Here is an 11680-nt window from a genome sequence, read left to right on the forward strand (position 1 = left end):
TCAGAAACCGTTTGGTATATTGGAAGGAACATAACTGTCATAAACCCCAACTTTACCCTTATTATGTGGCTTGGGGACGAGCAGATGGCGTACTGGTTACACTGCTGGACTCCCACATAGTCCACTGTGGTTTGAATCCCGAACCCAGTGGCTTAAAACTCAGACGGGGCACATGTGTATGCATAACCAAGATCCCAAGAGAAGGGATTGTGGTGTGGCCATCACCCCTGGGTGGGGGGTGACTTCTCCCTTTCTATCTCTCTGTCTCTCTGTATCTCTCCAGTGAGTTCACTTGCCCTATAGCAAAATCTCTCTCATTAAAAAAAGAAAAATTGGGAACCAGCAGTTAGCATAATGGCTATGTCGCTGGATTCCCACGTAGTCGACCGCGGTTCATGTCCCGGACCCGGTGGCTTAAAACTCACGCCAGGCACATGTGCGTGCGTGCCCAAGATCCCGAGGAGAGAATGGAGGAGAAGGGATTGCGGCGTGACCATCCCCTCTGGGGGGTGATTTCTCGCTTTCTATCTCTCTGTCTCTCTCTGCTGGCGAGCGCACGTGCCCTATAGTGAAAACCTCTCCCCCCCCCAAAAAAAAATTATGTGGCCCTAGCCAAGTAGGATTTTATTGACCCTTTTCCTTATTTGTAAAATAAGAATAATGTTTACATTTAGTCTACAGGGTTTATATCCTTGGCACAGAGCAGAAGCTCAATAAGTGACAGAGATAATCAGTGTTAAAAAAAAAAAAAAAAACAGAAAAAAACAACAACAAAAAAACCCACCAGTGGAGCCCTACTATGAAATGTGGAGATTGGAGAAACAACTATTCAATTGTCCTCCATAAACAAGAAAAAAAAAATAGGGCTAGACAAACTAGGCTATTCGGTCCTATCCCCCAAATCAGCATTAACAAGGGCTCTCAATATACCTAGTGCTGCCAGCAGGGCATGCAAAACACCAACAAAGGAAGCAGCTTTCATATCATAAAATTGATCCAGAGTGGCCAAGACATCTTGAATCACATCTGCCACCAAAGGAAGCAGGCTAGCATCTGAGTTCCGAAGCATGACTTCCAAGACCTTTGGGGTATGAGGGTGCAGAGAAAGATGACGCAGATTTAAAGAGATCCCATTCACCAGATAGTCTGAATTATGGTTGATCAGGTGCTGCAGGGAGTCGTAGCCACAAGCATGACAAATGTCTAGCATGGCACTGGTAGCTGACTGACTAATGAGCAGGGATTGGTCACCAGCCTTCTCTAGCACTGGATAGAGGACTGACATCAGGAGCAAACGGAAGTCTTTTCCTAGAGCATATGCACACTGGCCAATCCCCTCCAACTGGATGCATATCTGCCAGATGTTGCTGTTCATGGAGCAGATAGTGGGGCTTGGCTTTGAGAAGGCTGGGAAAGAAGGAACTTGGCAGGTGTCTGTTCCAGATGTGATGTACTGGAGGCCTGACTGCTTCATCATTGGGTACTCTTCCATTTCCTCATCTTCTATACAGGTAACCAAATACCAGTTGTCTTGGCTTGTGTATTCTTGAAGTATAGATGTCACAATCTCTCTCAGTTCCTCTGGGCTTGTTTTCATATGCTTTTCGTGAAGGTTTTCCACCTCCAGCCCAGCAGCCCCTGTAACCAGTTCATTAAGGATCATGGCAGCTTGCTTCCGGTAAACGACAGATTCATGGTACAGTTCCATGAAGTGATCCACAAGCAAATAAAGGTTCCCATAATAACCGAGAAGCTGACAAACCTGCCGCAAGAGCAGGAAAACCCTCTCATCAGTGAAGAAGCGGAAGTATCTCCTCTGGATTTGGTGCCATGGCCGCATAGCTGAGGTGTCTGGAGAAGCAGCTATAGCATCAGAGTTCAAACGCCGCTCTTCAACAATTTTGATGTCAGCCACATCTAGTTCTAGAACTTGGATGAGTGCTTTGGAAAGGCGCTGGAGATGGGCCACAGAGTTGAGGACAAAGTTTACTTTTGGGCCCAAGAGTTTCAAATAACCAAGTAACAAAGAGAGAGTAGAGACTTTGCCCTGATCATCTTGGGAGTTCATTAGGCGGGGAAGAGATGTGGCCAAGGAATGTAGGCTTTCTGACAAGACATCAGCAAAGGCTCTGTTGCCCACCACTACTTCCTGATCTGCAAAATGTCTCAGAACTTTATTGCACTGGGCTTGAACTTCAGGACTCTCATCACTTACTAGGCACACTAAAGCCTTCAGAAGAGGACCAGCAGATTCGACCAATGACTGACTGCACTTGAAAAGAAGGGTTTCTACAAGTTCTACAAGTTCTAGCCTCACCTTCCAGTGTGGGTGAACTGAAACACACTCAATTATCTTTTTAATAAGGACAGTCAACTTGTCACCAGTACTTTTTACCCAGTCTGCTGCCCTGTGAACCATCAGCTCTGCTACTCTGTGTTCAACTGCAGGCTTTGTTTGTACCTTTGAGATTTTTCTGAGCTGTTCATCAGCCATAATGAAGCCTACAGTCTTGTAAAAGATCTTTAGGGAAGATACGACAATGCTGTGACCTTGTTTAAAGTCTCCTGTGATAACCCTGGTCAGCGCAGTTGAAACTCCAGGTAAAAAAGAGGCAAACAAATCCCCCAGCTGCTTTTGCTCAAGCTCATCCAAGGACTTTGGATGGTCTTGACAATCACACTGGAAGAGTAGAACCTGTAAACATTTTAAGGCAGCAATTTTAATTTGCTTTGATTTCTCCTGTTCTGCTAGGCCTAACAGTAAAGATACAGCAAATCCTAAGCGAGGCAGACTGGAGGGTTCATAAAGAGTCAGAATAATGTCCCCGTAAGCCGAGTGCATTAATGTGCTGAGTCCCTGGATCACAGCCAATTTCAACTCCTCTGATACAGCTGCAGGTTTTTGGGAGTTGGGTGAATACAGACAAGCAGAGAGTTCTGAAAAGAGTTCCTGGAGAAGCTCTTGTTCTTTTACGCATGTTGAAGAGAGGACAAACGTCAGGCATTCCACCACGCTCTGGACCAAGCGCTCTCTTTTGGGACCTGGGGTCTTGAGAGCAAACCGCAAGGGGAAGAGGATGTATTGCTGAAGTTCCTGAAGGGCAGAGTCACTCACAGTTTGTAATTGTGTCTGCAGATGTTCCACGTTCTCCACTGTCTGGGTCTTTGTGAGCTGAACACACACTGGACGTAAAATGCCAAAGGCCTCCTCAGGGGTATCAAAAACTGCCATAGTGCCTTCCTCTCAATGAGGACACATCTGAGGAAACATCTGCAGGAGGGAGGAAGGGAACTTTTCAGTAACTTTTCACAAAGCGAACTTCCATGCATTCATTCAACAGACATTTACTGGGGGCCTATGTGCCAGTCACGGCTTAAGGCACTAAGGGAGCAATAAAACGGAAAAGAGGTGGTTCCTATTCTTAGCCCTCAGTCTAGTGAGGGAAGTAACATGCTCGGCATAATTTTCAAGCCTCTGGGTCCAGGACTTGAACCGTGGTAGGCCGTAATCCAGCACCTTAACCACCATACCACCTTCTGGTCCGGGATTTGTCTTCTTAAAATGAAGTGTATGCAGGGTAAAAAGCACTATCATAATGTACAGCTCACTAAATTTTTATGTATGTGAAGACCAAAGTAAGATACAGACTATTTCCAGCACCCTGGCAGGCTCCCTCATGCCTCTTTGCAATCAATTCCTATTTTCTCTGCTTGGAGGTAACCACTACTCTGACTTCTATCACTACAGACTAGTTTTGCCTGTTCTTGTCTTCAAGAGATTTTAAGCAGGGTATATAATATGATTAATTTTATGCACTGGAAAGGTCTCCTGACAGTCAGTAAGGTCAGAGAAAGACCAGCTTTGGGTGACACTGAAAGCAACATGAAATGGAGTGCCCAGACAGACAGGAATCCAAGTGCACACACTGTCTCAGAAATCATGGGAGAACATTCCAGCAGGATGGAAAGATGGATGGCAGGCAGGCAGGAAGGAATGGAAACAGGTTTATAGGTATGAAGAAACTGAGCAACTTAATGCCTTGAGAGTCTTTTTTTTTTTTTTTCTCAAGGAAAAATTCAAAGTCATGGGCCGACAGTGAACAGGAAGGAGGATAAACTGAGGGCTTGAGGAGAGAAATAAAGTCTTGAATATTCCCTTTGGGGATGCAGAGCATGCTGGGAAGACATAAAAGTATGGCCCAAGGGTACTGAGGATCAAGCTGAAGCTAGAGACCATAAATGTGTACAACTGTAAAATGCTGGCACTGGATGGAGGCTTAGACAATATCCAGTCTGGCAGTCTCTCTCTCTCTCTCTTTCTACTTTCTTTACTTGCTGGGGGCTTCTGAATAGGTAATGACAAGACAGTATCTCTGCTGCCTCCCTCTATCCCCAATTTAACAAAAGCTCCTGAATAGAGTAGCTACACAAAATGTAAAATAGACACAGAGGGTCTCTTGTTAGAACTGGGGTGAGGGCAAAGCCTAGGGCTCTGCATCTCTCTAGTTTGACTAGCAGGCAAGTGGTGTCTGGTGGGTGTGAACAGGAATTGCTCAAAGCTAGTGCCAGATTTCCCCCTTAGGTCAAGAGAGGGCTGCAGGGCACAGTCAAGCCTCCTACCCTAGAGAGAGTCTGGGCATGGAAATCTATGGACCCATACGAGGGAGGGCACTGCTTGGGGGACATCTCCTGGTCTCTGTGGCTCCAAAAAGCCAGGGAAGAGAAGAAGTTGGAGTTTCTCTACACCCCGCTAGGAAAACACCATGTGTGGATACTATAAAGCTTGGCAGGGGACTAAAGACTCCCCACTGACATCCAGGCCAGCCAAGAAACTCACATTTGGCTACTACATATGGTCTATATACAGCTTATACACAGATGATCCAGAGGCTGCGATGCCATTCCCTGCCTGAGGTATTAGTTACTGGATCATTGGAAAAGCCACGACACATTTTTTGCATAGAAAAATATGTCATGACTTTTCCAATGACCCAACAGTTGGATCCACAGGTAGGAAAGGAAGATAAAAGCTTAATGGGATCTAGTGTCAGAGGTAGGAAAAGCATTTCTACATTCCTTGAGGTGGTAAATCTTAGATTAACAGAACCACTAAAAGATGAAGACAAGAATTTGAGTAATAATACAAGATCCAATTAAGGAAATTCAAGTTCAAGTTGAAAGATATTTCTTAAAGTTTTATTTTTTCATGATAGAGAATGGGTGTGCATGTAAGATGTGGTGTAGTGGTTAAGAATCTGGATTCCCACATGGCCCAACACACTTTCAGTCCAGGACTCAATGAAACTCATGCTAGGCATGTGTGTGCCCAAAATCCTGAGAGGAAAATGGCCGCAGCACGGCCATCCCTCCTGGGGGGTGATTTCTCACTTTCCATCTCTCTGGTGAGTGCACACATCCTATAGCAAAAATATCTCAAGAACTTCTTGTCACCCTACTTGTTCCCTCTCCCAGAAGCCCTCGTCATTTGGGCAAGTGCGTGTCAGTTCTGCTTCAGGTTGACCTGGATGGGAATCTGAATCTGTCGTCAGTACTGCAGTTTGTATGTTACCAGGTATGCAACTGAGGCCAGACCAGAATTAAAAACATTATCTTCCATACCCAAAAAAGAAGATGATTAATTGCCAAGACCCAATTAGTGGCCTGGAAGATCAGGTAGTGCTATCAAAACACTTTGAGCAGGAATACAAAGAGATGGAAATTGTAGGACTTGGAGGACAGATCTGGAAGAACTAACATGTAAATAACTGGCAAACTGGAAGGAGAAAAAGGAACAGATGGAGGTGCTAGAGCAAACAAATAACTGAAACGTTTCCCTTAGCTGCTAAAAGATTTATCTGGAGATTGACGAGCATACCTAGTCACATTCTGGTAAAATTCCTGAACTCTAAAGACGAAGAGAAAAATCATGCATGTTTTCAGGAAGAAATAACAAATAACTATGAAAAAGAGATTGGTTCTGAACTTCTCATTTGCAATGATGGATGCTAAAAGGCAGTGGAATAGATCTACTGGCCGCAAATAAAGGATTCTGATCCTCACCGTACAGACAGCTAAGACTCACTTGCCAAGGTAGAAGAACAACATGCAAGGATTCAGAGACGACATCACCCAAATATCCTACCAGAGGAAGATACGTGACAAAGGACAAACAGCTCAAAACGAGGACAGTTATTTTCAAACAGCTCAAAACAAGATATAAAAGGGGAATATGAATGATAAAGAAACACTGGTAACTTTATTCTTTTAGCATGGAATACTTTTTTCAAGTAAAATGTGTCCATGGAAACAAAATGTAAAACAGACACAATCAGAGGGTCTCTTGTTAGAACTGGGGTGAGGGCAAAGCCTAGGGGCTCTGCATCTCTCTTACTTACCTTACGAGTTTCAAGAAGACAACCTGGAGGACCAGCAGTTAGCGTAATGGCTATGTCACTGGACTCCCATGTAGCCAACCGCGGTTTGAGTCCCGGACCTTGCGGCTTAAACTCACACCGGGCGCGTGTGCGTGCGTGCCCAAGATCCCGAGAGGAAAATGGAGGAGAAGGGATTGCGGTATGGTCATCCCGGTGATTTCTCACTTTCTGTCTCTCTCTGTCTGTCTGGGGAGCGCATGTGCCCTATGGCAAAAACCTCCCCTGCCCCCCAAAAAAAAGAAAAAAAAAGAAAAAAAAAAAAAGAAGACAACCTGGTTTCCCAGGGTGGTGGTTCCCAAACTATGTTCTCAGATTATATGACAACATTCTAAGAGAGCTAATGAAACGAGAACACAAAACATATCCAAAACTGAATCGTCTGCTTTCTACTGCATTCCCTTCGTGATTTACGGTCCTCACCCAGGCCAGAAATCTTAGCGTCTCTGCTCATTTTCATCTTCCTCTAAATCCCTACATTTCATCGGTTCTACCCTTTGCTATTTCCCAGACCTGTTGATGAGCAGCATGGATTCAATGTTTCCTCTCTGGCCCCTTGCCTGTGCGCCCGCCCTTCTGGAATTCTCATTTCACATTGGCACTTACTTGATCTTTCTAAAATGAAAAATCTGATCACTTGGGCCAGCTCTGCGGCATAGAGACAACATGGCTAAAGACTAGCCAGATCCTATGTGGCAGGTGTGGTTCAAATCCCCTGTCCAGTCAGTCTAAAACATGCTGGGCTTGCACATGAGTGCCCAGGATCTGGGCTGGAAGAGTAGGGGGAACAGACTGTGGATTGTGGAGTGATCAAACCCTGTGGAGAGGTTCTCTTTCTCTCTCTCTTCCCCTTTCCCTCTCTATCTCTTTCACACATGCACACATAATCTATCACGAAGAAAAAAATATTTTAAAAATCAGACTATCCTTCCCCATCTTTAACATTCTTCAACTGCTCTCCGTAGTCAGCAAAATACAAACAGTTTTGTGCCATGGCATATGGGGCCCTCTACCATGAGCTCTGCCCATCTTACTGACCTCATCTCTTTGTTTCATCTCTTGAACTCTTAATTGCAACCATGTAAAATGATAAATCTTGCAATTTTCTAAACAGGTGGTGTTATTCCACGTGTGTCTCTTCTTTCCACCACTGTGTACACACCTCCAAGGCAGTACTTGGCAGGCTATGTTCTCTGTATGTCTGTCTTACCTATGTTTGACTAAGGGCTCACGGCTGGGGCAATCCTGTACTTGGAAGCTGGAACAGTCTCTGGCACATGGCAGCACTCCAAACACTTGAACATGTTCTGCTTTCCAGTAGGATATATTGGGTCATTGGAAAAGTCACAATGTATTTTTCGGTTCTTCTATGCAACAAGGTGTCATGACTTTTTCAGATGACTCAGTAGTAGGGCGTGGGGGGGCTAATACTCCTACTGATGTCTAAAAAAGTCAAATCTATTACAAAAATCATTCTTTTTCATTTTTTTTTTCTTTTTTAGGTTTCTGCCATAGCAATATGTGCTTGTTGGAGAGAGACAAAGCAGAGAGAGGGAAAGCGAAAAATGACCCCACAAGAGGGATGGCCACGCTACAATCCCTTCTCCTCCAGTCTCCTGTCAATATTTTTGGCACATGTGCACATGTGTCTGGCATGATTTTCAAGCTGCTGGGTTCAGGACTCCAGTGGCCATGTGGGAGTCTGGCATCTTAAGCACCACACTACCTGCCAGTCCCTCGAAAGCATTTCTTAAAGCATCTAATACGTATGGAAGCAGTAAGGACTAGATAAACTGATAGTAAAAAAAATTCAATAGCTTATTTTGGTGTTTTTTTTGTTGTTATTGTTCTTGGTGCATTTGATAATCCTGGACATGGGTTTAGGACTAGGTCATGGATGCCACTGGTAAAAGAGAAACCACATGCTTGTAATGGTAAGGTGGGGTTGGAGAGAGAATTGCAGAATGAGGAACCTCAAAAGACATGACCTCTAGGGACCAGCAGTTAGTGTAATGGCTATGTCGCTGGACTCCCATGTAGTCGACCGCGGTTCGCATCCCGGACCCAGTGGCTTAAAACTCACACAGGGTGCATGTGCGTGCGTGCCCAAGATCCCGAGAGGAGAATGGAGAAGGGATTGCGGCATGGCCATCCCCCCTGGGGGGTGATTTCTCGCTTTCTGTCTCTATGTCTCTCTCTGTCTGTCTGGCGAGCACACGTGCCGTATAGTGAAAAACCTCTCCCCCAAAAAAAAAGACATGACCTCTGGGAGAAGGCGGCTGCTTGGGGACAAAGAAACCAATAACAATTTTAGTGTTCTTCAAAGCTAGAATAACAAAACTGGTGATCTGAGGGACCTTCAACATTGGAATGGTTTCTTCCTCAAGGAATTTGACAAATTTCAAAGTTAGACAAAGAGGAGGGCAGAAGAATGAAGATGAAATAATTTTTTTTTTTTTTTTTGGAGAGATTTTTACTGTAGGGCGCGTGTGCTCGCCAGACAGACAGAGAGAGACATAGAGACAGAAAGCGAGATATCACCCCCCAGGGGGGATGGTCACGCCGCAATCCCTTCTCCTCCATTCTCCTCTCGGGATCTTGGGCACGCACGCACACGCGCCCGGCGTGAGTTTTAAGCCACCGGGTCCGGGACACGAACCGCGGTCGACTACGTGGGAGTCCAGCGACATAGCCATTATGCTAACTGCTGGTTCCCAAGCTGAAATATTTTGAAGCGCAGAACTCAGTCTCCCATAGTCAGTCTTCCTCCCTCCATCCTTCATTCTTTCCTTTTTGGTTTGCTATAGGGTGTGTGGAGAGGGACAGAAAAGGAGAAAAAGTAAGAAAACACTCTTGGGGGGTAGGGAAGGATGACCACACCGCACTCCCTTCTCCTCCACTATTCTCTTGAGATTTCTGGGCATGTATGCATGCACACATACGCACCCAGTGCTTTTTTCAAGCCACCAAATCAGCAACTCAAATCATGTACTCAGCCATGTGAGATCCAGCCTCCTTAACCACCATGCCACCTGGCTGGTCCCAACCCCATAGTCTTTCAAGTGCAAAGACACAACAACCTGTTAGGCTCTCAACTGAAAGCCCTGGAGGACCATACTCTAATGACGAGGATAAGCCAGAGTAAGTTTGAGTCTTACCAGGACTGCAGTCCAGCAGTGTGACCCACTGAAATCCCTGATTCAACAGAAGCTTTTACTCCCTGCTCTATCTACTAACAGAAGAAAGACGGATCCCTCGAGACCAGCAGTTGGTGTAATAACTATGTCTCTGGACTCCCATGTAGTTGACCATGGTTCGATTCTCAGACCCAGTGACTTAAACTCATGCTGGGCGCACGTGTGTGTGTACCCCTACAATCCTGAGAGGAGAATGGAGGAGAAGGGATTATGGCATGGCCATCACCCCTGGGGGGTGATTTCTCGCTTTCTGTCTCTCTCTGTCTTTTCTGGCGAGTGCATGCTCACTATAGCAAAAACCTCTCAAAAAAAAAGAAAAAGAAAAAGAAAAAGAAAAAGAGGCAATCCTCTTTGGTAGAAGATAACATTATATGAAACCATGATCACTCATATAATGTCTGGCATAAAAATACATTTTTAGGGACCAGCAGTTGGTGTAATGGCTATGTCGCTGGACTCCCATGTAGTTGACTGTGGTTCGAGGTACTGGACCCGGTGGCTTAAACTCACGCCAGGTGTGTGTGCGTGCGTGCCCAAGATCCTGAAAGGAGAAGGGATTGTGGTGTGGCCGTCTCCCCTGGGGGGTGATTTCTCGCTTTCTGTCTCTCTGAATCTCTGTCTCTCTCTGCCTTTCTGGCAAGTGCATGCACCCTATGGCAAAAATCTCCCCCAAAATAAATAGATAAATAAATATTTAATAAGATTTATTCAATTTTATTTATTACTATTATAATTCAACTTGACCAGAGGAAAACAGAGAAAGAGAGAGAGAGAGAAAGCCACCAGGCTCAGAACTTGAACTGCAGTTGGCCATTTGAGAGTCCAATGCCTTAACCACCATGTCATCTGCCAGTTCACCCCCCAATTTTTAATATGTGAAGAGGTCATACCACGTAACTGATAGTGAAAGGAAAAAATAGACAATGGAAACAGATGACCCAATCAAGGACTCTGAAATAGTCAAGATTATTATAGTCAAGAAATAGAGGAAGGGAACCAGCAGTTAGCATAATGGCTATGTCTCTGGACTCCGACGTAGTCGACTGTGGTTCAAGTCCCAGACCTGGTGGCTTAAAACTCACACTGGGTGCGTGTGCATGTGTGCCCAAGATCCCGAGAGGAGAATGGAGGAGAAGGGATTGCAGCGTCACCATCCCCTCTGGGGGGTGATTTCTCGCTTTCTGTCTCTATGTCTCTCTCTGTCTGTCTGGCAAGCGCACGTGCCCTATAGCGAAAACCTCTCCAAAAAAAAAACAAACAAGCAAACAAAAAAACAGAAATAGAGGAAGAAGTGGGTAAAATAAATGAAAGGATATAGAATTTTACCATAGTCTGTTGGAATCTATTAAAAAAATCAAATGGACACTCTGGAACCAAGAAATTGTCTATTTCTAATAATTAAGTATCTATGGTTAAAAACTCAATGTAGAGTTTTAACTGCAAGTTGTATTTAGCAGAGGACAAAATTAATGAATTAGAAGGCAGATCAATAAATACCCTAATTTATTTTTTAAAAAACATTTTATTGATTCTTTTTTAAAGAGGTTTTTGCTATAGGGCACGTGCGCTTGCCAGAAAGACAGAGAGAGAAAGAGAGACAGAAAGCGAGAAATCATCTCCCAGGCTGATGGCCATGCCGCAATCTCTTCTCCATTCTCCTCTCGGGATCTTGGGAATGCACGCACATGTGCCTGGCTTGAGTTTAAGTCACTGGATTCAGGACTCGAATTGCAGTCTAACTGCAATTATGCTAACTGCTGGTCCTGAAATACCCTAATTTAAGCAAACAAAAAGGAAGGTAAAAATAGAGTCAACAGTATCAGGAAGTGGTAAAAATGTTAAAATCCTGGGCAAACTGGTGGTGTGGAGATTAAGGTAGCTGGATTGCACATGATCAGCTGCATGGTTTGAGTTCCAGACCCAGGAGCTTGAAAACACAGTGGGAGCATGTGTGCATGAACCCAAAATCCCAAGAGGAGAAAGGAGAAAGGATTGGGGCATGGCCATCCCCCCAGAGGGTGCCTTCTCATTTTCCCTTTATCTCTGTCTCTC

At 44.8% G+C, this 11680-nt stretch overlaps 1 protein-coding gene across 1 annotated transcript in view; it reads right to left on the minus strand.

Moving 5' to 3' along the window:
* TTI1 (TELO2 interacting protein 1) overlaps window positions 1-11680 on the minus strand; it is a 60624-nt gene that overhangs the window by 31554 nt on the left and 17390 nt on the right. The window contains exon 2 of the mRNA XM_006144121.3: window positions 931-3271. Within this exon, the coding sequence (XP_006144183.1) occupies window positions 931-3232 (2302 nt within the window). The 5' untranslated portion in view covers window positions 3233-3271. The remainder of the gene's footprint in view (window positions 1-930; window positions 3272-11680) is intronic.

Source organism: Tupaia chinensis, unplaced genomic scaffold (genome assembly GCF_000334495.1).
Source record: "Tupaia chinensis unplaced genomic scaffold, TupChi_1.0 Scaffold000115_1, whole genome shotgun sequence".
Lineage (NCBI taxonomy): Eukaryota > Metazoa > Chordata > Mammalia > Scandentia > Tupaiidae > Tupaia > Tupaia belangeri.